The 26,945-nt window shown below is 45.7% G+C and overlaps 1 protein-coding gene and 1 non-coding gene across 2 annotated transcripts; one reads left to right on the forward strand and one right to left on the reverse strand.

The window, feature by feature from the left end:
- Window positions 1-11,563: 11,563 nt before the first annotated feature.
- On the forward strand, window positions 11,564-11,648 carry Trnar-ucu (transfer RNA arginine (anticodon UCU)). The gene is given in 2 exon segments: window positions 11,564-11,600; window positions 11,613-11,648. It is a non-coding gene; the product is annotated as a tRNA-Arg (tRNA).
- Window positions 11,649-14,881: 3,233 nt separating this feature from the next.
- Window positions 14,882-26,568, reverse strand: Dnttip2 (deoxynucleotidyltransferase terminal interacting protein 2). Its single transcript, XM_070007703.1, has 7 exons — window positions 26,398-26,568; window positions 24,028-25,580; window positions 20,056-20,191; window positions 18,312-18,407; window positions 17,260-17,424; window positions 16,353-16,462; window positions 14,882-15,721 (listed from the first exon to the last, which is right to left on the reverse strand). The coding sequence occupies exons 1-7, from the start codon at window positions 26,467-26,469 to the stop codon at window positions 15,628-15,630; spliced, it is 2,226 nt and encodes a 741-aa protein (XP_069863804.1). The 5' UTR covers window positions 26,470-26,568; the 3' UTR covers window positions 14,882-15,627.
- Window positions 26,569-26,945: the final 377 nt, after the last annotated feature.

Below are 26,945 nucleotides of genomic sequence, written 5' to 3' on the forward strand. Positions count from 1 at the left end.
TTCTTAGCTCTTTCCTGGATTCTTTTTTTTTCCTTCTTAGAATTTAATTACTTGAGAGTAGATCAAATCCCAATCCTAAAATATAGCTCATATGACATAACAAGACTGTGCAATTTATAAAAGAAATTCAGGCCCATTTGAGAAGTTAATCTTTTTGAAATGTTAAAGAGTCTACCCCACCCCAACACACCAAACCTGTCCAGCAGAGCCTGAGCTTATGCTGTAGGAAACATTAGAAAAAACAGCCAAAAAAAAGGTTTTCCTAGCCAGTGGCTCATGTCTGTAATCCTAGCTATTCAGGAGGATCTGAGGATCAGGGTTTAAAGCCAGCCTGGGCAGGAATGTCTGTGAGACTCTTCTCTCCAATGAACTACCAGAAAACCGGAAGTAGCCCTATGGCTCAAAGTGGTAGAGTGCTAGCCTTGAACAAAAGAGCTCAGGAACAGCACCCAAGCCCTGAGTTCAAGCCCCACCACGGACAAAAAAGAAAATGGTTGTCCTGCCTTCTACAAGAGTGACATCCAGCAAGTGGGGGCTTTCTATGTCAAACAATTCTCAACACTTGCCAACAACCAACCAGGGGTCCTCCAACTAACTTAGAACTAACTGCAGGCGAGTTAGTGGCTAAGCCCATCCCTCCCCCCGAACAGGCCACTTCCCTTTCACAAATCAGTCCCAAGTCCCTACTGTCTCCCGCTTCTGACTAGGGTCAGAGACTCCCACAATCCCCATCCTTAGGACTCAGGAAGCTATTTTGCTATTATTGTTGGGTTACAATGGTAATATAACTCAGGGTCAGCCAAAGGAGGGCGAGGCATAGGGCAGGGAAGGTGAGGATGGGGGCCAAGCATCCACTCTTCCTCAGCACAGTCTCCCACCTGGCACATGGTGATGTTCGCCAACCCAGAAGATGGTGGCATGAACTTGTCTGGAGTTTTATGGTGGTCATTCCACAGGCAATGCCGATGGTGGTTGAGCTGAGCCGCTCTCCGTTCCCCAGGAAGTTGGGAAGCAGAGAGGAAAGTGCCGACCTTCTTATCCCATGGCTGGTCCTGTGAACCTCCTGAAGCTAATGTACAGTAGTCACCTCAGTTTTTTATTTTTTATTTGCCAGTCCTGGGGCTTGAACTCAGGGCCTAGGCTCTGTCCCTGAGCTTCTTTTGCTCAAGTCTAATGCACTACCACTTGAGCCACAGCACCACTTCCAGCTTTTTCTGTGTATGTGGTTTTTTTGTTTTGTTTTTTTTCTGGTCCTGGAATTTGAACTCAGGGCCAGGATGCTGTCCTTGAGCTGCTTTTGCACAAGGCTAGTGCTCTACAACTTGAGCCATAGCAACACTCTGGTATTTTCTGTTCATGTGGTGCTGAGGAATTGAATCCAGGGCCTCATCTGTTTGAGGCAAGCACTCTACCACTGAGCCACATTCCCAGCCCCTTTTTCTGTGTATGTGGTACTGAGGAATCAAACCCAGGGCTTCATGCATGGGAGGCAAGCACTCTACCAGTAAGCCACATTCCCAGCCCCCAAGTTATTTCATTAACATACAAAATGACTCCTTTATCACTCCAGCGATCATGAGTCTTAACACTTTGTGTTAGAAACCAGAGCCTGAAACCAAGATTGTAACAAAAAGTACTCCTAGCAACCAGATCAGAGCTCCCCCCAAAACGAAGGTTCTAGGAGCTGTGCTAGGGGCTGGGTCACAAATCAAGTACTATATCTTAAGTCACCAGTACTGAGCTGAGGAAACCTTTGAATGATCACTTACCTTTCCACATAGAGAGGACCTCGGTGGGTAAATCTTCCATCTTCCCTTGTGAATCCCTCAGAGATCCATTAACTTGAAATCCTCTGATACTCAGAGAGGGCCAGGGTGCCCAGCAGGGCCTGGAGCAAAGCCCACCTTGCCTTGACTTCATCCGGGTGACTGCTAAGGGAGGGACCAGGAGACGACCAGCCTGACCCAGGGGTAGGAGGGGGCAAGGAAATCATGGACAGGTGCTTTAACTTCTATTTAGAGACACTCCTTGAACGCACAGTTCAGAGGTGGTAGCCGAAGAACTCCTCCCCCACGTCCCCCAAATATCTGTAGTATACACAAAGCTGTCTACTTTGAAGATCATAGAGAGTACAGAGATGAAGCTTAGGGTTGGAAGATTTGCCTAACATGTCCAAGGCCCTGAATTCCATCCTTAGCCTTGAAAAGAGGCAGACACTGGCTAGTATAAATGCTAGCACCATTTGAAATGTGTCAAATAAATGGCTTGGGCTGGGTGCTGCTGGCCCATGCCTGTCATCCTAGCTACTCAGGAGGCTGAGAGCCAAGGATCGCAGTTCTAAGAAAGCTGTGGCAGGAAAGTCTGTGAGATGCTTATCTCCAACTAACCAACAAGAAAAAGTGGGAGCTGTGTGTGGTAGAGCGCTAGCCTTAAACAAAAAAAGCTCAAGGATAGTGCCCAGGCCCTGACTGAGTTCAAGCCCCAGGACCGGCATGTTAAGTCCACCAGGGAAAAAATGGCCCCTTCTCGTTGTTTTTCTCTGGCAAGTAGACCCCTTCCCTTTTGTTTTCTCTCTCTGTGTACAACTGCATGTGGCCCTCCCCAGAAGTCCCCACCCAGCCTGTGACCCAGGTAACTGGTCACCCAGCTGCTGCCTACCAGGGGGCAGTGGGAGGTCCCCCAGGCTGTGAGGTCACTTCCTCATCCACTGTGGCCATGCCTCCTTCCCTCCTTCCTTATATAATCTCTGCTTCACACTGCTTCACGCTACACCCTACCCTAGAGTACAGTTGGCAGTTTGGCTCTCCCAATAAATTCTTTTCTGCCTGAACCATGTGGTGGTCTTCTTTGGGCAACACACACACACACACACACACACACTTGGAATTCCATTCTGATACTAGGTTCCATGGCATCAATAGATGCCCATCTGCAAATTCTACTAACAACATTAGAAGACATTTAGCTTGATTCCAAACCTTTTCTTTTTCTTTTTCTGCCAGTCTTGGGGTTTGAACTCAGGGCCTGGGCAGGTAGGCTAGTGCTCTACCACTGGAGCCACAGCACCACTTCTGGCTTTTTCTGTGTATGTGGTACTGAGGAATTGAACACAGGGTTTCATGCATGGGCGGCAAGCACTCAAACATTAAGCCACCTTCTCAGCCCCAAACCTTTCTTATTACAAGTGCACTGCCAGTGAGTCTGCTGTGCTGGATGCTCCCCTTTTTTGACCAGGACACCTACCCTGCACCAGGTCCTTACTGTGCAGAAGCAATTGTGGAGATCCCATCCCTCGCCAGCAACATCAGCTCCATCTACCCAGCTTCGCTGCTCCTGTGGATGTTAGGACTCGAAAAGAACAAGGCACCACGGATAGCAAGGACTGCTTTCCCACTCTAAGTCCCCCTGTGCTGGGACACATGCCAGCAGCCGGAAGCAGTTCACCCATGGGCCTGTGGGCCAAAGGAGTGGGGTCTTGTTCTGTGCAAGGAAACCAGGGGTGAGCCTGGGCTGGCCCTCTCCATCATAGAGGCTCAGGGCCATTGTGATCTCCAGGCTTCGGAGGGCAGCTCTGTCTGGAGGGCACTGACCACGTCTTGGCAGCTGTTGTGGTCTTCATGCCTGCCGCACGTGCCACATGCCCTCCCCCCCTCCCCATGCCCTCCACCTCCTCCTGGCACAGCCCTCCTTCTTTCTTCATGGTTCTCTTTCCCTACTCACTCTGTTTCCTGGCTTTCGTTCCCCCCCAGGCTTTCTCCTACACTAACACACTAACCTCTTTGTCTCCTGTTCCCTCTCCCCAGTATGTAGCCCAAAGTTGCCTCCCAGGGCCCTTCCTCCTCCTCCTTTCTTCTCTTTCATTAAAAAAAGAGCACTTAATCCGATTTAAACATTTCCTCTGTGCTTTGTTCTGTGTGCCCAGGTGGCAGGGGTGCACATGGGGAGGGGTCCCTGGTCCTCTCCCCCTCTCCACGGGAGAACACAGGCATCCTGAGCAGGACAAGGAGGTGTAAGAGGCAGCTTTGTTGGACTTGGCTAGGGCTCCCTACCTGGGTTTTGCTGCAAGCCATCTCCTTCCGCTTAGCAACCAACCCCAATTACAGGGCTAAGTCCCCTGGAGGGTTAGGCAGTTCTGGAATGGAGTCTCAGGGTATCCCAGTGGTGTCTAACATTGTCACCACATGCAAGAACAAGTGAGGGAGGTGGTACACAGGCAACCAGCTCACTGAGAAAGCACGAGGTTCTTGAGGGCCACACCCAGACCCCCAACCCCAACTCTAGCTCAGAGCCACAGTCTCATTTCCTAAACTGGTTTTGTCCTGAAAAGAGGCAGATATTGGCTGGTGTAATGCTAGTGTCAAATAAATGGTGTGGGCTGGGTGCTGGTGGCTCTCGCCTGTAATCCTCTTAGTGTCACCTCTGAGCTGGCAGCTCCCCCTGGCACCGCTGACAGCCTGTACTGGCCATCACCACAGTCGCCTGGTCCTGAAAATCCAGCCTACCCCCTCTCTGTTTGCTTTCAGGAGCTACAGAGTAGCTTCCTGCATATTCTACTCCTGGCCTACAGTGAGCTTGTGTGTACACCATCCCTGAACTTTTGTGCTCAAGGCTAGTGCTCTACCACTGAACCACAATGCCATTTCTGGCTTTTTGGTAGTTAATTGGAAATAAGAGTCTCAGGGACTTTCCTGCTCAGGCTGGCTTTGAAACTCCATCCTCAGATCTCAGCCTTTTGAATAGCTAGGATAGGTGTGAGCCACCAGCACCTGGCCTAGGGAGCTATTTCTTAGCCCCCCCCTCCCCACAAACTTGCTGGGTGCCAGTGGCTCACACCTGTAATCCTAGCTACTCAGGAGGCTGATCACAGTTCAAAGCCAGCATAGGTAGGAAAGTCCACAAGTAGAACTGTGACTCAAGTGGTAAAGGGCTAGTCTTGAGAAAAATAAAAAAAAAGACTCAGGGACAGTGCCCACACCTTGAGTTCAAGCCTAAAGACTGGTACACACACATGTGCGTGCACACACACACACACACACACACACACACATTTTAAGGAGTAAACAAATACCAAAGAATGGTAGAGCAAGGACATGCCCGTGAGCCTCCTTCAGATGGATGGCTGGATATCAAGTCTGAGTCAAGCCCAAGTCTCTCAGTCATGGGAGCTTCCAACTCTGTGAAAGTAAGTAGGAAGGAGAACAAAACTGAATCACTTCAGCTGTCTTCCTCTGAGTTTGTCAAGTAGAGTGGAGTGGGGCAGATTATATGCCATGCTGTACTGGCAGGACCAAGGTTGCAAATGCTGTAGAAGCCAGCCTCCAAGATGGCACCCGATCATACTGTGGCATGGTTGCATGGTGTGACCCAGAGAATAGAAGTGCTGGTGACTTTCTAGGCTAGATTCTAAAACGAGTGTTTCCACCTCTTTCTTCCTTCCCTCTTTTCTTGGGGACAAAGCCCCTGTGGGTGGGGGGCTCTATGTGGGAAGAACTGAGGCTTCTTGCCATCACCCATGTTACTGAGTCATCCTAGAAGCAAGACTCCCAGCCCCAGACAACTTCATGAGAGACCTTGAGCCAGAAATACTAAGCTAAGCTGTTTTATGACTTACAGAAATTATGAGGGAAGCCAGGTGTGGGTGGTTCACACCTATAATCCTAGCTACTTGGGAGGCTGAAATCTGAGGATCACAGTTCAAAGCCAGCCCAGAGGACAGTCCATGAGACTCTTATAGCCAATAAACCACCAGTGGTGCTGTGGCTCAAGTGGTAGAGCACTCGCCTTGAGCTGAAAAGCTGAGGGACAGTGCGTAGACCCAGAGTTCAAGTCCCACTACTGACAAAAGAAAAGCAAAAAGAAAGAAATTGTGAGGGAAAAATAAATGACATTTACTATTTTAACCTGCTAGGGTCTGTAGTAATTTGTTCATACAATAAACTACCATTTTTCAGCCTTTCCTGTCCTGTCAGGGGTGAGCAGCTCAGCCAATCCTGTTCACAGAAGTCAGCATCTCCACCTCAGAGAGGTGACATGGATGAAGAAATGTCCCAGGTCCTATAACTCCCACCAAACCAAGCTGTCTGCCTTGCCAGAGACAACAGGAAAAGACAAGCCAGCCTGTCCCACTGACAGCCAGCCCCAGCTTTAATGATGAGACCTTGGGGTTGCAGGGTGGGGAATGGGTGGCTGGGAAACTACCCTCACCTGCAAAAAAAAAAAAAAAAAAAATCCATTCTCCCATACTCTGCTGTTGATACTGAAAAATGCAGTCCTGTGAATCTGATGCCAATTCTTAAATAACCAGAGCATGGTTTTGGAGAATAGGAAGTAAAGGTTGATTAATTTTGCCAAGAAAATTGAGGAAGACAGAGACTTCAGTGTGGAGGTTGCTGTGTGGAGGGTGTTAGGTAGAGCTTGGCCTTCAGATAGCCTTGGAGAGAGGCCTGGCCTTGGAGTTGCTCGTTTCCTCGTGTCCTGGCCTTGTCTTTAACGTTCCTTCACTCCTATGCTCAGTGGGATGAGGAGGAGAGTGACCTTGCCTGTCTCAAGTGGAAAAGGTGCTCTTAGTTCCTTGAATGGGGAGATGAGGGACAAAAGGCAGGGAGGAAGAGAGGGGAGACAGATATGAAAGGGGAAAAAACCCACAAAGCTGTTTTTTAAAAAAATAAGTTAAAAACAAACTGGCTGGGAATGTGGCTCAGTGGTAGAGTTCTAGCCTTGCATGCATGAAGCCTTGGGTTCCATTCCTCAGCACCATATACACAGAAAAAATGGCACTATGGCTCAAGTGGTGGTGTGCTAGCCTTGAGCAAAAGAAGCTCAGGGACAGTGCCCAGGCCCTGAGTGCACAAGCCCCAGGACTAGCAAAAACAAAACAAAAACAAAACCAACCAAACACACCAAACCAAGTCATACATGCATAATTAAAATTAGGCTGGCAGCTTGGTTAAGAAAAGTCTATGATGGTGACACTCTGTCTCAAATAAACAGCACTCTGCAGGGCTGGAAGCCCAGCCCTGTACAAGCAAGCTGAGCAAAAGGGCAAGACACTAAGTTCAAACTTCTAACACTGGCAAAAGAAAAGGGAAGAAATTGGATTAGCAAGTAAAGTGAGTTAGTTATTAGGCTGAAACTACAGTTTGAGTATAGTTAGATGTCCTTTCTGTTCTGCTAGAACATGATGGAGACAAGGTGAAACAAATGACATTCTAGGGCTGGGAAGGTGGCTCAGTGGTAGAGCGCTTGCTTTGCATGCCTGAGGCCCTGGGTTCGATTCCTCAGCACCACACAAGAAAAAAGAAAAAAGCCGGAAGTGGCACTGTGGCTCAAGTGGTAGAGTGCTAGCCTTGAGCTGAAGAGCTGAGGGACAGTGCCCAGGCCCAGAGTTCAGGCCCCACGACCGGACCCCCCCCCAAAAAAAAAAAAAACAAAAACAAAGGACATTCTAAAGCAATGGCAAATGATCAAAAGAATGGGTAATGATGCTAATAGATTCAGAGAGCTGATGACCACAAAGATCTGTACCCGCAAGGGACTGTTGGTATCAGTGGTGGGTAGGGGCAACAGCTGGAATCCTGGGAGTGCAGAGGCTTCTACATGTTTTCATTCATCAATTTGTAGCCCACGCTGGTCCATGATCTAGCTGAGGTCCTCTGCCCAGACCTTTGACTGTGAGGAAGGAAGGCAGCCTGGAGTGTTTCTTCTGCTTGTTCTGGGATGGTCTGAACCTAGGTTCCAGTGGACATGTAACATTGTAACTTTTCTTCCCCAGCTTCCCACAGTGGAACAAAAAAGGTCATAAGGTCAGTTTTTGGGAGCCCAATAAATCAGATTTATTATTTATTATTTCTGTGGAGTTTTAAGATGTGAGTATTGAAGTTAATAAGAGAAGTCAGGTACCTGTGGCTCCTGTCTGTAGTCCTAGTTACTCAGGAGGCTAAAATCTGAGGGTTGTAATTTGAAGCCAGTCCAGGCAGGAAAGTGTCTGTGAGATTCTTTATCTCCAATTAATTAGCAAAAACCTGGACTGTGGAACTATGGCTCAAGTGGTAGAACACTAGCTTTGAGCAAAAAAGCTAAGGGACAGCACCAAGACCTGGAGTTCAAGCTCTAGTACACACACACACACACACATACACACACACACACACACACACACACACACACACACACACACACACATCTTCCAGATTTTTCTGCCTGGGCTGGCTTTGAATCACCATCCTAAGATCTCAGCCTCCTGAGTAGCCAGAATTACACTGTGAACCATGGGAACCCAGTCCCTATTCCCATTCTGACACCTTATATAGTTCAGTTATTGGCCTAACTGAAACTCAACACTACAGGATGTTGTTGCTTAAATTCTCCAAATTTTGTTTGGCAAGACAGAAGTAAGTTCTTTAGGGGTGGCCTGCACACTTACTTTGGGAAAACGTGTTGTTGGAAAGTTTCAAGAGCTGTGGAGGAATCTTTGAGGCACATGGCAGAATGTTTTCAGGTGAGGAGCTAAATGTTCTTAATAACAAACAGTATGCTTGATGGCTGGGCCAGAGTGTGGTAGGAAGGTGGACAGGTGGGAAGCACACTGGGGTTGCAACGAATTTGGCTGATGCTCCATCTGAACTTAACTTTGTTCCTCTAGATTTCTTTATTGAGATGCTTACCAATAACAGTCATAGCAAACAACTGTTCCACATTGAAGTTTAACTCATGCCAGAAACTTGTGCTGGGGCTGAAACAAATTCTTGCAAAGATGAACTCCCAGCATCCTTTTAACAGCTTAGTGATTTCTCAGATAAGGAAACGGTTTAGAGAAGTGAAGGATCAAGGCCTTCAAATAAGTGACATAGTCAAGATTTTAGTATCAGAAACTTAACTCCTAAGGCTATAATCCTAATTTGCTATTACCAGAGGTTTTGCCTTAAAACAAAACAAAAAACACACTATCCTTGGAAGATTTCTTTTTGAGGTGTGTTTTATAATTATAAGAGTAGTATGTACTTATCTGAGGATACTTATTTGAAAATAATCCTGCTGTTCAAACCTGAAATGTATTACAGCAGACAGCAGGTCGGTACTGTGAACTCCCAATGATCAACAAAAGGTAATGTTTAAGGGTTTTGTGTGTGTGTGTGGAGGGAAGGGCAGAAAGGCAGAGATCGACTCCCTGCAAGCTGACAATATAACCCGTGCTTTGCTTCCCTCTGCTGGCGAGAAGAAGAGGCTATTTTTTTTTCCCCCTGTAGGAATTCTTCCTTCATCTTGTACATACATAATTGCTGCAGTTGAAGAATCAGTTGTTTAATTTGTAAAAGGGTAGCTCACTGGATTTTTCTCCCCAGAGGGCGACCAAATTCTTTTTACTGCCTATAGAACTCACAATTCCTTTTCTAATCTTCAAGAACAAACTTGATAGTTTACAAAGGTGTTTTGTTCAAATCTGGGTTCCCCGCATTCTCTTGTATCCCAGTATTATTTTCCATGGCAGACACAGGGTTTTTTATTTTTAGTATTAACAGGTGGAAGAAAACAAGTATCTAAACTTCATTTATTCGAGTTTCATTGTACCTGAACACAGGAACATCTTTGCTTATTAGCATATCCTTTCCTTTCTAATTCCACCTTCCTGAACTTTTATATATGAATCTGAATTATTTAACCATGGCTCCAACACCCTCTGGCAAAATTCTCCTGCCTGGATTTTCCACAGGAGCACTGAGTATTTCTTCCTGCATTTGAACTTAGACTGTAAGATGTCACTGGTGCCACGCATAGGCTCAAGTTCAGTAAAGATTTGTGTAAATATATACGACTTAAGGGCATATTCTATTTTAGGAGCTAGTTCTGTGCCTCTAAGGATTCTTCTTGCATGTAATGCTAAGATCTTTCTAAAAATGAATTTTCAGGGGCCATCTATACAAGTGTTGTTATCTATACAACATTTATTGCCCCGGACCGTTGTTACATCAGGGTGGAAGGAAATCGGCCTGCTCAGTTTGCAGGGGCGATCCACCATTAGCGTCCTCGCAGGCACTCGTTGGATGGGCTCGGAACGCAAGACTCATGGCTCTTTCTTTGGGACGATTCTCAGGGTTGTGTGCGCAGCGAGCAATGCTGGGAGATGAGGTAATGTCTCCCGTGGAACAAAGAGCAGGATGGCTTACAGCTTACTGTAACGTCAAGTCCTCCAAGCTCAGCATTCCTCCCTAATAACGCGAGCCGTCTGGCGTGCAAACATGCATCTGCGGTCCGCACGCTTTGTTCCCGTGGGAATCCCGGTTCAGAGAACCAATCCAAACACGCCGACCCTCCCCGGCGGAGGCTCTTTGTCCTTCTCCTCGGACCCGCGAAACGTCGCAAGCGAGCCTGTTAGTCTGTAAATAAGACAGTTGCAGTTATTATTTCGTTCGAAGCCTGGAGAGGGGAGGTGGAGGGGCGGGGGACGAGCACAGGGTGGGCCGCGCCTGGCCGGGCTCCGGTGCGCGGCGCCCCGACTCCCGGGAGGGGCGGGGCCTGAGAGCGGCTCGAGGGGGCGGAGCCGGAGAGCCGCTCGCTGATTGGAACCCGGTGCCCAGGATGCGGCCGGACGCAGTGGTTGCTTAGCAACCACGCTCTGCCTTCCGCCGTCGCGTTCGAGCGTGGCGTTGATGGGAATCAGTGGAGCCCCCAAGAGCCGCACGGGCCCAATTCGTTCCTGTCCTCTTCCGAACGGCCTCGCTTGGCCCCCCGCGGGCCCTAGTCACCTGTGATCCCCGGGCGGCCCCCAACCCCGACACTCCCCGCTGCCCCTGTGCGCCCCCGCCCGCGCAGACGCGGGTCTGGGGCGCACGGTTCCCGGCGGCTGCGCGGCGCCCTCCGTGGAGGCCACCGGAGCCCGGATGCCTCTGAAATTGGGCTCTGCGTCTATGGGGGAGCGCAGTGCGGCCCCAACCCCGTTTTCCCGAACCCCGCGCACATAATTACGCACAAGCACGCACACAGATGGCGCCATGGCTCGTGCGCGCGGCCGCAGGCTCGGGCCGCGGAGGCGAGGCGGGAGCCCGGGCCGGGCCGGGCCGGGGTCGCTGCCCGCGCCTCGCGGCCCGAGGGCGGCGGCTCTGCTCCGCCGCTCCGCTCCCGGGACGACGTAGGGTCCGCGTCACCGGCCCCGCACAACGGCGCAACGGCCGGCCCCGGCCCGCGGCGCGGGGGCGCGGCGGGAGCGGTCTCCGGAGAGGCCCGGTAGGCGGGGGTCCGGGCGGGGAGGGGTCTCCGGGACGGGCGTCACCGTGATCTGTGCGCGGGGTCCGGGGCGGGGGCCGAGGCCGGCGGCGGCTGCTCCAGCACCGCCCAGCTCGGCTCCGCGGCCCGCTGCCCTCCGCTCGCGGGGTTCCGGGACTTCGGGAGAGGCGGAAGCCGGGGAGCCCGGCGCCCGCGGCCGGTGGTCCTCATTTGCTTCAGCTGGCAGAGTCCGGGGCGCGGTAGCCGGGACCCGGAGGCGGGAGACGGCTGTGGGGGCGGTGGGCAGGGCGCGGGGCCGTAGCCTCTGGCTTAACACGGCAGCTGCGCGGAAACTCCAACAGGTGGCTCCGTGGCGCAATGGATAGCGCATTGGACTTCTAGAGGCTGAAGGCATTCAAAGGTTCCGGGTTCGAGTCCCGGCGGAGTCGTGATGTTTTTGCAACCCGTGTTATATGTCTTTTCTACCCCGATGGCCTCCTGTCTCTCCGTCCTTTGTTTTTCTCGCCTCCGTCTCCAGCTCTCACCTCCCTTGCATTCGTTGTGCCCGCTCTGCAGTCCCGGCCCGGTCCGGTCGGTGCCGATCCAGGTCCCCGGAAGCGGCGGTGGAGGCGCGGGCCTCCGGTGTGGGCCTGGATGGAAGCGCGGGGGGAGCCCCGGATCTCTGGTTTGGAGCCCGACAATGGGTGCCGCCGGCACTACAGTCCCGGGCCCAGGGGCCCGGCCGGAAAGGTCGGTTCCCGGCGGCCGCTCCGGACCCCAGTGCCCGCCGTTTTGGTCAGGCCGGCCCCCGTTCCCCGTCCTCCACCGGCCCAGCGCACCCAGGTCCCCGGGGTCCGTCTGCCTACGGTCAAATCGAGGCAGGAATCCCTGTTTCGTCCTTTCTTGGACAGCTCTTGGCTTTGCTCAGGTTTAGGGGTGCATTAGATGCGAATAACACAAGGAAAGAACGGAATTACAGGGGTGACACCGTCCAAAAAGAATCATACGGTGCCTGACTTAGGAAATGGCCATCCCTTCGGTATAACCTTAATTCAAAAATTAAATCATACTGAAAAATCACTGTAACAGGACCGGGACGGTGGCTTACAGTGCTGGCCTAGCATGCATGAAGCCCTGGGTTCAATTCCTCAGTACCACATACACAGAAAAAGCCGCAAGTGGTGCTGCGGCTCAAGTGGTAGAGCACTAGCCTTGAGCTGAAGAGCTGAGGGACAGCGCCCAGGCCCAGAGTTCAAGTCCCAGGACTAGCAAAAAAAAAAAAAAAAAAAAAAAAAAAAAAAAATCATTCTAACAATGAAAAAGGTGATTTATGCAAGACACAAAATCCAAAACTGTCAGGAAAGGTGCAGGGAGAAGTAAACGCCTCTTCGTCTTTTTTTTTTTTTTTTTTTTTTTTGCTATATTCCCTCCGCAAGCCGGTATACTTTGACTTCTTAAATTTTTTATTTTTAAAAATTGTTAGTATAAAGGTGATGTACAGAGAGCGGTTACTGTTTTATGTCAGGTAAAGAGCACATTTCTGTTCGGACAATGTCACCGCTCCCCTTACTGTTTATCCGTCCCGTCCAGTCCCTACCCACATTATATAGCTTCCTGAAAACCTAGGAGGATTACAGGCCTTAACCATGAGCACCTGGGTATTTTTTTTGGGGGGGGGAGGGAGGGGTCTGGTCATGGGGCCTGAACTCTGGGCCTGGGCGCTGTCCCTCAGCTCTTCAGCTCAAGGCTAGCACTCTACCACTTGAGCCACAGTGCCACTTCTGGCTTTTCTCTTTTTTCTTATGTGGTGCTGAGGAATTGAACCCAGGGCCTCATGCATGCAAGGCAAGCACTCTACCACTGAGCAACCTTCCCAGCTCCACCTGGGTATTTTTTAAGGCATGTTATCAGTAATTTTTTCTGTTGTCTTATTGTGTACCTGGTGCTTTTAATAATGTAATATGTACCCTTTTAAAAGACAGCAGTATGCTGTGCTTATTTCAGTATGTCAGATTAACATCTAAACGGACATCTACAATGTCTACTATTTTCCTATAGGAATATTTCCTATTTCCAAGTAAACAACCTAGTTCTTACATAGTTGTACACAGTGAGTAGTTTTTGGGACACTGCTGTGGCTGGCTCGCAGCTGTTTCAGCACCCTTCATCTGTCCTCTTTGGCACACTGGCACATTGTTGTCAGAGGGAGGTGAGACTGCTGCCACACGAGGCATGGTTTCTAGTTGCAGTTTTTGATTCATGCCATTTGTGAGGGAAACTAAGCTTCTTTTCATACATAGGGCAATTTGGACTTTTTTCTGACTTATGTTCTTTAGTTGTGCTCATTTCTCTATTGTCATTCACATCTACTAAGATGACATTTTCTTACAGGTTTGCAGTTTCCTTTTAACACATTAAGGAAAACAGCTCTTTGTGGCAATAAAATTCCTTTCATGTTTCCTGATTTTGCTTATGGTTATTTTTCAATACACTCATAAATTTAGACTTGTCAATCTTTCCTGGCTTTTAGGTCTGATAATCATACTGTACTTATTAAATATATTTTTATTTCAGGCAAGTTTTGTCCCAGCAACCTATGAGCTGGAAGGAGAAACCTTTTCTATATTAGTTAAATTGCCAACATTATAATTAATTCCTACATGCATCAGGTTCTATATTCTGTTGATGTCTGAACTCTTGAATTTGCTGTTTTAAAACTCAGGGCCCTGTGCATTGTCCCTGAATTCCTTTTGCTCAAGGCTAGCACTCTCCCACTTGAGCCACAGCACCACTTCCAGCATTTTGTTTATGTGCTACTAAGAAATTGGACCTAGGGCTTCATGCATGCTAGGCAGCACTCTACCACTAAGCCCATTCTCAGCCCCTCATTACCTTTTCTAAAAGAACGTTTTCCTTGCCTGTTCTTGAATTTTACTAATTGGAATACTTAACAGCAGTCCCAGGAGACACAGCTATGTGAGATGGTGTGACCATATGCACCCACTCATAAGCTGGGAGGACCAGTTTTTGTCCCGCAAGAACATCTCAAATATCAAACACACCAAGGATATCTAACTAGTAAGCATTAAGCTGGATAGGAAGTTAGAAAGGTGGATGTCTGAGTAAATCCACAATTTCCACACATTACTCATAGCTAGTCTGATTCAACACTTAGCAAGTGTCCACTGGAATCATGTTATTTGTAGACTAATATAGGGGAGAGCTGTACTAAAAGTTAAATCTTCTAAAAAGCAGCAGCATTCATGTTACTTTTTCTTCATATCTAAGTGTTTTTTGGTTACCTTTGTTTAGTGAAACCATCTTTTGTGGAGATCTTTTCTTCAATTCTCTTAACAGGTTACTTGTATATTTGATATTTAAAATTAAGTTATACTCAATCTTATTGAATTACCTGTTTAAAATAGTCTTCCAGTTCACAGCTATGTGATAACATTTCACATCCAACTAGGATGATGGTTTAAGGAATATTTCTGTGACTGTGACAAAATATGAGATAAAAACCCTAAAAGGAGGAATTAATTCTGGTTCATCCTTTCAGTGGTTTGAAACGGGTAGGTACCACAGCAAGGGAAATAAACCCTGGGCCTTTTTTGTTACTCATTAAAATTAGGCTTACAAGTACTTTGTTAAAAAGACTAGATTAAGCCAGAAGGCCAGAATGTTCAGACTAGGAACTCTTTATGACTAGTACAGTTCAAGATGGTTACACAGTAACAAAGAAAAGGAGGAATAGTTACTAAGGAAAAGCCCATTGCATAAATGCTCTAGAATCAATTCCTACATCAGAGAAAAAAATCACACAACTGCCAATTTTGGAGGCCACAGAGGTAAGCAACGCATAGCCTTCCATTATCTTGCTAACTGGTATAACCCTCATGTTAGAGTTTTTAGGTTACTTGGCTAAAACAACTCACTGGATCTGAAAACACCAGTGACTAAAATAGGATAAAAAGATTGGTACCTCTGTCTTCATATTGTCTATTCCCTCTCAGCTCTGAAGTAGTTATGATTGTTTTAAAAGTGCTTTGTACGAAACAAGGAAACTTGTTGGGAGATACTGTTTCTTAAGGGGGGCAGGGAATGATAGAGGGGGAAAGACTGATGGTCATACAGTGTAATTGTGTATGAGACATAGTAATGAAATCCTCTCTGTACAATTAATATAAGCCAATAAAAATAAATAAGCAAATGAGTGATTGCTTTGTACTTGCCTTGCATAAGCAAGGCCCTGTGTCTAATCCCCAGTACTATCAAAAATGTTTTTGTCCAAGACTATAATACAGGGCTTATTTCCAAATAAATCCCTATACAAACAGCATCTGTATTAAATTACATGATGTGTTAGTTTTAAAAATATATTTAGCAAATAAAGAGAAATGTCCAATATTGTATTTTGCTTGATGAATCTTAATTGCGAAATTTCTTCTTCTTTCGGAATCTTTTGCCTGCTGCACTTGCTGCTTTTTCAGCCATGATCTCAGAGTACTTCCTTCGGTTGTATCTGAAAAGAAAGATTGTATGTTGGTGTTTTACAGCACATTACAACAGACATTAGAAGTTCACATACCCTTAAGGGTTCTAAATGTTTTCCCTACGTTGCCATCATGTGTTGGGAGGACCTGTGGCAGGAGCTAAGGATAGAACAGTGGACAAGGCAGTTCTTCCTTGTCTTTCTAGTGATTTAAAGACTCACTTACCAGGTGATGTTAAATAGGGATGTAAATGTTGGAGTGCAAAATGTAAGAAGGACATAGCAAAACAGTTTACAAAAACAGTGATGATATGTTTCTTAGAACCTTACAAAACATTGTAGACCAATAATTTGTAAGCCTTTCAAGACAATTTTCTTAAGAACCCTTAGCACGGCTGGCCCTGTCACCCTTGATTCTCTCCTGCATGTGCAGTGGTGTTTCCCCAGGCTGCCTGCAGAAACAGGTGTGAGGCTCTACTTGCCCTAATTGTGGCAGACACTAGAAAGAATTGTAGTATATTACTTTTGTTTTCATTAAATTATATATTCATATCAATGTATAATGAGTTTTAAACAAATAATTTTTTATCCTGAAAATTTGTATTTACGCATATTTCAAAGAAAAAGTACCCACTGTAAAATGAAATACAAATTCTATTACCTTCTGAACTCAGCATCAGCCAGCAGTTCTTCCACAATAGTTCTTTTCCTTTGCTTCTTGGGAATTCTTGAGTGGTAGAAATCAGCTGGATTGTCAACAATGGTTCCAATCTGTGAACAGTCGACTGAAGTAAGTCATGCAATATCTGAATGACAAGTTGCCTCCATATTTCAGTTTAGTTTTCAAAATGTAGAAAGGAATAATACAGATAGGAACAGAACACACAAGCTAACTACATTTGCCAGAATTTGTTATTTTTGTCTTTTTTTTTTGGTATGTGTGAGCTGGTACTAAGGCTTGAACTCAGGGCCTAGGCACTGTCCCTGGGCTCCTGAACTTAAGACTAGCACTCTACCACTTGAGCCAGTGCCTCTTCTGGCTTTTGCTGTGATTACCTGGAGAGAAGAGGCTCATAGACTTTCCTGCTAAGGCTGGGCACAATCCTCAGATTACAGGCATGATTCACTAGTGCCCAGCTTGGATTTTTGATGGTTAATTGGAGATAAAAGAGTCTCACAAACTTTCATGCCTGAGCTGGCTTTGAGCTGTATTTATCATATATGAGCCTTCTGAGTAGCTAGGATCACAGACATGAGCCATCGGTGCCTGGCTTAACCCTGTCACTCTGTATTGACAACCCACTACAAGATGATCTCTCTGAACTGTGTTTTGGTCATTTAGGTCCGTATTCATATATAAACTGATCTGTTTTTTTTTTGGTTGGTCGTGGGGCTTGAACTCTGGGCTTGGGCGCTATCCCTCAGCTCTTCAACTCAAGGTGAGTGCTCTATCGCTTGAGCCACAGCGCCACTTCCTAAACTGATCTGTTTTAACATTAAACAGATCACTATGCTGCTTTCCAAAGGAAAACCCAAAGAACACAGCCACTCTTCTGCTTGCTTCATACCTGGAAGTACTTAGGGAAGCCGTCTCTATCATTTTTCTTATAAAATCTTTTTGGGTCCATGCTTGCTCTCATCTTCAGTGCTTTGAGGTCATTTTTCAGTTCCTCTGTTAGTTCTGGAGCCTTCATACCAAACCAGCCATCACCTGCTGTTTTTTGTCGCTCTTTCTGAAATTCAGATTTCAAAAACATTCTAATTTCAATAATCTGAAAAGTACATGTAATTCATTCCCTCAAAAATTACACAGAAAGCTTCATGAATTAAGAAGCTACTTTAGAGTTACATCTCTAAAATCATATTTATCAAAGGAATTAAAAATTTCTTTGATAATAGCATTGATAGTAACAATGATATAGCATTATCAGTTTTCATAAATGAATCCTTAAAATCTATTTTGTATTGCACTGGAACTGAAAACTTGCTGAGAAAATAACAAGGCTGAATTTTTATTGTTAAAAATGGCCCACAGTAGAGATAATTTACAAAAATATTTTTATTCCAGGAGCTTATATGTAAACGTATTAACATTTTTATTCAGTTACTTAGATGTCTCTTCAATCTAGAAGTTATTATTTCTCAAACAAAAACTTACTCATTTGAAAACTCACAGCCAATAATTTATCTTGTTTCATTCATAAATTACTGAATGGCTGGCTAACCGTGCACCAGGGTGCTATACACATCAATGGTACTAGGTACTAGGGTACGATCTTCAATGCCTCCAAGTGCCCTTGATAACTTGGCACTGTTTCCATTCTCACAGTTGTCAGTCTACTAGCACTATTAGCACCTACTGGCACTGTGGACAGTGAAGCCTATACAGGGGCTGTCACTGCTTTCAAGGTATATTTTTAAAAGGCTACGTTTTGTAGAGCTAGGGATGTAGCTCAGTGTCACAAAAACGTGAAAATCCAGCCTACATTTGTTGATGGAACTATAGCCTGGAGCAATCTATATTTATAAATAAATCAGTACACAGATGTAGTTGGTGTACAGTCTGAAAATAGATAGCCAAGCTCATATAAATTTAGATAGTAGAAGTCATTGTACTTACCCTCCGTTTTTTTTGAAGTTGATGCTTTGATTCTCTATATGGTGCAACACAATGTTTTTGTTCAAAATCAGGTGTAATAATAGCTTTCTGCAGAAGCTATAAAGATATAAAATTGGGTTTTATATAATTTCCCATTTATGTTTTTACATTTTGTATGGTCAGATTGGTTGATCAGTTTCTTGATGGTTGCATTTTTTTTTTTTTTTGGGCAAGAATCATTTATATCTTACAAAACTGCTATCAGTACATGTTGGTTGATCAGTTTCTTGATGGTTGCATTTTTTTTTTTTTTTGGCAAGAATCATTTATATCTTACAAAACTGCTATCAGTACAGTGGTTCCAGGAAGGACTTAGGCAGAATATGATGTCAAATTTGTGTTTTTAGACAGAAACTGAGAAGCTTGGAGGAGAAAAAAAGTGAAAACAAAAGCAAGACCCATAAAGAGATTACTGGAGTAGACTTGATGAGAATTAAAGGTGTAGTGGCTCAAAAAAAGGAGAAGGCATCATTTCCAAAGCTGGGTGACTGACTGCACAAGGGAAAGACTTTGGTGTCAGTAACTGGCAGAGAATACAGAAATGGCTAGTTTAGGCAGGGAAGAAATGCACTTCTAAATGGTTACCTGGATCCTAAGGTCTGAAGTCATCAAGACTAGAAAATACAGATCTGACAAAGTTGAGGGAAGAGATGACAATGTCCAAAAAGAAATGTACTCATTACCTGACTTAGTAACTAACCCTTCTGTACACAACCTTTACAATAACAATAAAAAAATAAAAAAAAATGTTTATCTGGGAGAAAGGAGAAGATACTGGCCATAACTAAAAATTAGTATTAATCTAACAATTCTCTATCTATCTATCTGTCCATTCTTTTTTCACTACTGGTGTTTGAACTTAGGGCCTCCTCTTCCCTTTTGCTAGGCAGGTAGTCTGCCACTTGAGCCACAACCCTGCCCCTTTTTGCTAGTAATACCCACATATTTATGTTTTTATCCCATAAAGCCTACCTGGACCATGATCCTATTTATGCTTCTCAAACAGTGGAAATGATAGGCATGCACCACCATACTCAGCTTACTGATTAAATGGAGTCGAACTTTTTGTATAATCTGGGCTTGAACTGCTACCCTCCTGAACAGCTGAGACTAACTACATTTATGAGCCACCATACCTGGCCTATATGTAAAATTTTATTGCTATTTGCACATACATATTTTTTCAGATTTCAAGAGTATAGAACAAGTTCTGAAAATATAGCAAAAAAACAGAGTACCTTGGATCATCACTAGGGGGTACAAGGAAAGAAATGCTGATTTTTTTTTCGGGGGTGGGGCTTAAACTCTGGGCTGAAGCGCTGTCCCTGCGCTCTTCAGCTCAAGGCGAGAACTCTACCGCTTGAGCCATAGCACCACTTCCGGTTTTCTAGTGGTTTATTGGAGATAAGAGTCTCACGGACTTTCCTGCCTGAGCTGGCTTTCAACCATGATCCTCAGATCTCAGTCTCCTGTGTAGTTAGGATTACAGGCATGAGCCACCAGCACCCGGCTAGAAATCCTGATCTTGAGTTAATCTTTCAGATATAATTTTTCATAGATATATTCATTCTTTAAAAAACGACTGTTCAAGTGAGATGGACAAATAAAAACAAGAACATTAGGCTAATGTGGTTTACTATAGGAAAATGAATCTTTTACCAAAGGACTAAACATTTCTAAAGAAAAGACACTTCATATAACTTACCTCATTTTTCTTTTTCTCTTTGATCTGTGTTAGAGTTTTCTTGGACTGTAGTTTGTCTGCATTGAAATTAATATACAAACCACCCATTTGCTTGATACTTAGTCCAGGATCTATGCTGCTACTTGTCAACTTCAGACTGAAAGAGAAATGATCACTTAAATATCAAGTAAAAAAATCAAAATAGAAACAAGACTGCATTACAGAAAGAAAAAAAAAATCACACCAGGCACAGGTAGCTCACTCTTGTAATTCCTGCTACTCAGGAGGCTGAGATCTGAGGATTGTGGTTTGAACCAGCCTGGACAGGAAAGTCCATGAGAGTCACCTCCAATTAACTAAAAAAAAAAGGCAGGCAGGCAGACAGAGAAAAAAGAAAAGAAAGCTGGGAGTGGACCTATGGCTCAAGGAGTAGAATGCTAGGCTGAGCAAAAAAACTCAGCAACAGTGTCGCAATTAAAAGCTGAGAACTGGCACCTAAAATAAGAAAAATTACTTGTTCAGCTCTTTACTGTCAATGACAAAAAAAAAATTATTTTTGAAGTTACTGAAAAAACTGGGTTAATATATATCTTAAGTCAGTACATTCATTTAGAAGAAACTCTAGGATAAATAATGACCTAAACAAACAAACAAAAATACTTATTGGGAACTCATCCAAACCTATTCCTCAGATTTTTTTCTTGGTTGGTTGTAGGCTTGAACTCAGGGACTGGGCACTTTCCCTGAGACTCTTTGTGCTCAAGGCTAGTGTTCTACCACTTAAACACAGTGTCACTTCCAGTTTTTTTTTTTTTTTTTTCCAGTCATCGGGCCTGAACTCTGGGTCTGGGCGCTGTCCCTCAGCTCTTCAGCTCAAGACTAGCGCTCTACCACTGGAGCCACAGCGCCACTTCCGGCTTTTTCTGTTTATGTGGTGCTGAGGAATCGAACCCAGGGCCTCATGCTTGCAAGGCATGCACTCTACCACTGAGCTACGTTCCCAGCCCCGTCACTTCCAGTTTTTGAGTAGTTAATTGGAGATAAAAGTCTCACAGGATTTTTTTTTTTTGTCGGTTGTAGGGCTTGAACTCTGGGCCTGGGCACTGTCCCTCAGCTCTTCAGCTCAAGGCAAGCACTCTACCACTTGAGCCACAGCACTAGTTCCGGTTTTCTAGTGGTTTATTGGAGATAAAAGTCTCATGGACTTTCCTGCCTGGGCTGGCTTTGAACCATGATCCTCAGATCTCAGCCTCCTGAGTAGCTAGGATTATAGGCATGAGCCACCTGGCTCAGAGATTTTTTTCCTGTCTAGGCTGATTTCGAACTGTGATCCTCAGATCTTCTAAAAACATTAGGCCATATAATATGCAGTAGATTTCATAGGAGATTTGACCTGTAATTCTAGCTTCTCAAGAAGCTGAGACATGGAGGATCTATCTGAAGCCAGACCAGGCAGAAAAGACATTGAGACTCCATCTCCAATTAGCTAGAAAAAAAAGCCAGACTACAGGTGTGACTCAAGTGTAGGGCGCCAGCTAAGTGCATGAAAGCTGAACCAGAGCATGAGGCCTTGGGTTCAAACCCTAAAACCAGTCAAAAAGAAAAAGGGTGGAGAGGGGTTGCTAACAGGGATTGTACCTGGCATATCAGTTCAAATTCATCTATAGGTTCACCTTTACCTCTACCAGTAAGAAAGATAAGTTCTTGGAAAGATAACACTTTCCAAGTTATGAAACTTGGAAAGTCTAGACTACCACTAAATTTATGTGATAAGAATTTATATAATCAAAGGGATTTTTTTTTTCTTTTTTGCTAGTCCTAGGGCTTGGGATCTTTCCCTGCTCAAGGCAAAAAAAAGAGTCTAATAGACATTTCTGCAGGGCTGGCTTTGAACCATAATCCTCACTCTCAGCTTCCTGAGTAGCTAAGATTGCAGGAATGAATTATAGTGCCTGGCCCAAAGCAATTTTTTTTTCCCTTTAATTCCATTCCTGGGGCTTAAACTCTCAGCCTGGGCACTGTCCCTGAGCTTTTGTGCTTAAGGTTAGCACTCTACCACTTAAGCTTTAGTTCTACTTCTGGTTTAAAAAATTTGTTTTTAAAAAAAATTTATTTTAAAGGTGATGTACAGAGGGGTTGCAGATATGTAAGTCAGGTAAAGAATACATTTCTTTTTGGACAGTGTCACTACCTCACTCTCTCCCAGTTTTTCCCTCCCATACCCACACTTCTGGCTTTTTGTGGCTAAATGGAAAAGTCTCATGGACTTTCCTGCCCAGGCTGGCTTTGAACCATGATCCTTGGATCTGTCTCCAGGGTAGCTAGGATACAGACACGAACCACTGATCCTTGCCTCAAAGGGATTTGTTTTTTTAAATAAGCAAGGGCACTCAAGACTTAAAATCACTTATTTCCCTTTTTATTCATGTAAACTGAATAGTTGAAAGCATAACCAGCCTTTACTGGTAAGTGAAATCACTCTATTGCGGTGCCATCACAGTGATTCTGAATGTACATCTGGGCATGAGAGGGATTGGCTGTTAAAAGCTAAGTTTTGAGCGGCGCTGTGGCTCAAGTGGTAGAGCACTAGCCTTAAGCTGAAGAGCTGGGCAGCATCCAGGTCCAGAATTCAAGCCCTACGACCAAACCCCCAAAAAGTGAGGGTAGAAGGTTAAGTAGAACTGCTCTTCCATAACAGACCCAAGGCAGCAACTTTCTTGCTTCTCATTTTTTTCTACTATATCCTATTTTCATGTTAAACCGGCCATTTGACAAATACATCAAAAACTTACTTTGGTGTATGTTTGCGAGGGCAGGTGGGTGGGTGTAGCTCAATTCTCTTCATGCAAGAGGGCTTCCCTGTCCAGTTTTTTTTTTTCCTGGCAATACTAGATCTGAACTCATGGCTTGCACTTGTTAAGACTTTCCCACTCAAGCCTTGCTCTTAGCCCTCCAATTTCCTTTTAAAAAGAAAGGGGATAAGCTGGGTACCAGTGGCTCATGCCTGTAATCAAGCCATTCAAGAAGCTGAGATCTGCTGGGTGCTGATGGCTCACGCCTGTAATCCTAGCTACTCAGGAGGCTGAGATCTGAGGATCACGGTTCAAAGCCAGCCCCAGCAGGAACAAGACTCTTATCTCCAATAAACCACTAGAAAACCAGAAGTGGCGCTGTGGCTCAAGCGGTAGTGCACTCGCCTTGAGCTGAAGAGCTGAGGGATAGCGCCCAAGCCCAGAGTTCAAGCCCACGACCCACCAACAAAAAAGAAAAAAAAAAAAAGAAGCTGAGATCTGAGGATCACGGTTCAAAGCCGGCCCAGAGAGGAAAGGCCTCCTTCGACACTCATCTCTAGTCAAATCACTTGGAACTGGAAGTGGCAAGAGCTCAGGGACAGAACCCGGGCCCTGAGTTCAATTTCCACAACCAACAACAACAACAACAAAAAGGGGAGGGGGGAATAGCCGTAAGCTAGTGGTACATGCCTGTAATCCTAGCTACTCAGGAGACTGAGATCTGAGGATGGCGGTTTAAAGCCAGCACTCAGGAAAAGTCTGTAAGACTCTTACCTCCAATCAACTACCAAAAAAGCTGGAAGTGAAGCTGTGGCTCAATTGGTAGAGCTCTAGTCCTAAGCTACCCCTCCCTACCTCACTCTCCCTTCCAAAAACAAAAAAGCAAAAAAACAAACCCAGGCACAGTATCCTGGCCCTATGTTCAAGCATCAGGACCAGAACAGAAAAAAAGGTGAAAAAAAATAAAGGTGAGGGCTGGGAAGGGAAGGTGGCTCAGTGGTAGAGCGCTTGCCTTGCATGCCTGAGGCCCTGCGTTCGATTCCTCAGCACCACATAAGCAAAAAGAAAAAAGCAGGAAGTGGCACTGTGGCTCAAGTGGTAGAGCGCTAGCCTTGAGCTGAAGAGCTGAGGGACAGTGCCCAGGCCCAGAGTGTTCAGGCCCCAGGACCCCCCCCCCACAAAAAAAAAAGGTGAAACTTACAGTTTAGATTTCGTGTTATTTAATAAATCGTCCTCATCACTAAATTCATCATCTTTATTTTTATCACTATCTGATGATTCTTCACTGCCTTCATCCTCTTCCTGCTCTTCTTTTTCTTCCTCAGTAGCAATCTCACTTGCCTTCTCCTCTTCTTCCAAGTAAAACTTTTTATCAGCACTTAACCCAGGAGTCGTGTCAATTACAAACAAGGCATTATCACATGACAAGTTTTTCGAGTCTCCACGTGACTCCTTTTGGTCACAATTATCAATAAAACACAGAGTGTCCTCTTCATTGTCACTGCTTTCAGATTGCTGGCTTTCATCACTGCTGAGAACTAATAAAACAGAATCCCCAATATCCGGAGACGTGTTTAGCTCAGAGTTACATAATGTGGTATCACATTCAAGATCTACATCCCCTTTGCTATTCTTGTCTTCACTGACATCTACAATTGTCAACTCATCCTCTTTACCAGTACCACCACCATCTACACCTATAACCTCTTCATCTTTATCACTACCACCAAGATCACTGAATGTGGTCAAGTCACTTCCTTTTATGTTGCCTTTTTTTCCTTCATTCCATCTGTCCACTTCCACAACTGCAAATTTTTGAGCTAATGATTTCATTATAGCCTCACAGTTCTGATTGGAGGGATTTACTGTGGTTTTGTTTTTTGAGGGGGATGAATGCATTTGAGAACTTAACTGCTGAAGGCTAGTTTTCTGAAGATTAGAAAGGTTCTTCATCTGAGAAATTTTCTTGTTAATTTCTTTTTCATCATCTATCACTACTACGTCCTCTTCATTCAAATTCTTTATTTCTTTAAGAGAGACAACATTGGCCTGTTTTTCTTCTGTTATATTACAGACAATTGGCTTATTTATCTGAGAAAGTGCTCTTGTTGATAACTGAGAAGTATTCTTGGTATCTAGATCCTTTGAACTCATAGATGTATCCATGATTTGTTTTTCACTTTGGGATACAGTCTTAGTGTCTTTCTTCTCTATTTGTACCTGTAAGTTTCTCTGCATATTCTTGATTGCTGTCCTTGGTGTATTTCCAGAAAATAAAATATCTGAGCATGATGACTCAGCATCAGATACAGCTCCTGTATGTGCTTCTTGGCTTGGATCTGTTCTAGATCTAGCCCTTATTTCTGTGGAAGGCACTATACTAGAAGTAGATGAAGCATGAGACTCTGTGTCGGAGACTATTTCTTCAGTAAGAGGCACTTTTATTGAAGCTATTTTCTTTCTCTTTCTAACACTGGAACCTGGAGAAGATGCAATTATGATCTGCCTTCTCCTAGTTATTCTTACAATGGGTTCCTGGACCTCAAACACAGAACAATTGGATTCGGCTTCAGAGGTTTCTCCGTCTGTAGACAATTCAATGACCTCTGTCTGTAAGCCTGAAGTTTTGTTCTGCCTGTTTCTGTTAGATGAACTTTGTTTCCCAGCGCTCTTTGTAACCTCAACAGTAAGGCCATCATAACTAGGTTCCTTCCTTCTTTTTGCATGTGCTTGAATTTCTTCAGCAGCAGAACTCTACAAGCCAAAGAAGACACTAATTAAGGCTGGGTTAAACCGGGTACACGCCTGTAATCCTTGCTACTCAGGAGGCTGAGATCTGAGGACCCTGGTTCAAAACTAGCCCGGGCAGGAAAGTTCGTCAGACTCTTATCCCCAATTAGCCACCAGAAAATGCCGGAAGTGGTGCTGTGGCTCAAGTGGTAGAGTGCTAACCTTGAGCTGAAGAGCTGAGGGGCAGCGCCCAGACCCAGAGTTCAAGCCCCATGACCGACCCCGACCCTTCCCCCCCCCAAAGAAAAGGTTGAGTTAAACAAAGCAAATGAGGCAGTCCCTCATAAGCAGTTAACAGGGCACTAACAAAACAAAAAGCAGTAAATCAAACTCATAGTTTTAAAGCCACACATTCCCATTCACTTTCATTCCGGAGACCTTTTATCGTGTAACGCGGGGAACGGCACTGCAGCAGGCTAGGGCCACTGAGGCAGAGAGCCGCCCCTACACAACGTAAGAAGTGGATGAGGCCGCCGCCAGCGGCTTCCAGCCGTGGGCCCAGGCGTGGCGGCTCGCGCGTGGGGGCCGGAAGTCACCTTGCGTGGCAGAGTGTCCACAGTGCGCCTGCACTAAGGGGGTCTGGTCACCTGGACATCATTGCGCTTCTCTTCCGTACCCAGCACGGAGGACTAAAGTTCCCTGCACAGGCTACGGCCTGGTCCGGCCAGGCCTGCTCCCGCCCGGTCCACGCGTTCCTTCACCGCCGGCTCTGGTGCCGCCCCGCTGGCCTCAGTGCCGGTCTACAGAGGGCAAGAAATTCGGGGGAGGCAAGAGCTCCTACCTTCTGTCGGGATCCTCCGGCCGAAGGGCCTGAAACCCCGGCCTCACGCCGGGAAGACCTGGTGAGGACCATGCCTCTGCTCCCGGATCCCTGGCAGCCGCCGCCCGATTCCCTGCGCCCGCGCTCCGGAAGTGCGTCAGAGATGAGCCCAGCAGGGGTTTCCCGAGCAGATCTCGGAGCCCGTGAGAATCTCGGGCCTGGCTTTGCCACGCCCACCCCGGCCCTGGTGGTGGTGGAGGAGGAGGCAGCGCTCCAGTTCCCGCATGTACGGCTGGCTTCCCGGTGGTGGGAGGCGAGACCGACGTCGACCCCAGATTGTCAAGGGCCTCTGTCCTTGGCTTTTGCAAACCGAAAAAAACAAAACAGCAAGACCCCACAACGCTCCATTTATCCCTTTCTATTCACCCCCCATAATTTGGCATAACAGTGAAAAGGCTTTCGACAACTTATGGAGCTTGATCCCATCTCCTGGCCTTCAGGTCCCTTAAAGGTGAGCTGTATTTAGTCATTTACAATGAAAACAATGTCGCAAAAAGGGCCCATTTCCC

This window comes from Dipodomys merriami, unplaced genomic scaffold (assembly GCF_024711535.1).
Source record: "Dipodomys merriami isolate MVZ:Mamm:240054 unplaced genomic scaffold, mDipMer1.0.p SCAF_7, whole genome shotgun sequence".
In the NCBI taxonomy this organism is placed as follows: Eukaryota; Metazoa; Chordata; class Mammalia; order Rodentia; family Heteromyidae; genus Dipodomys; species Dipodomys merriami.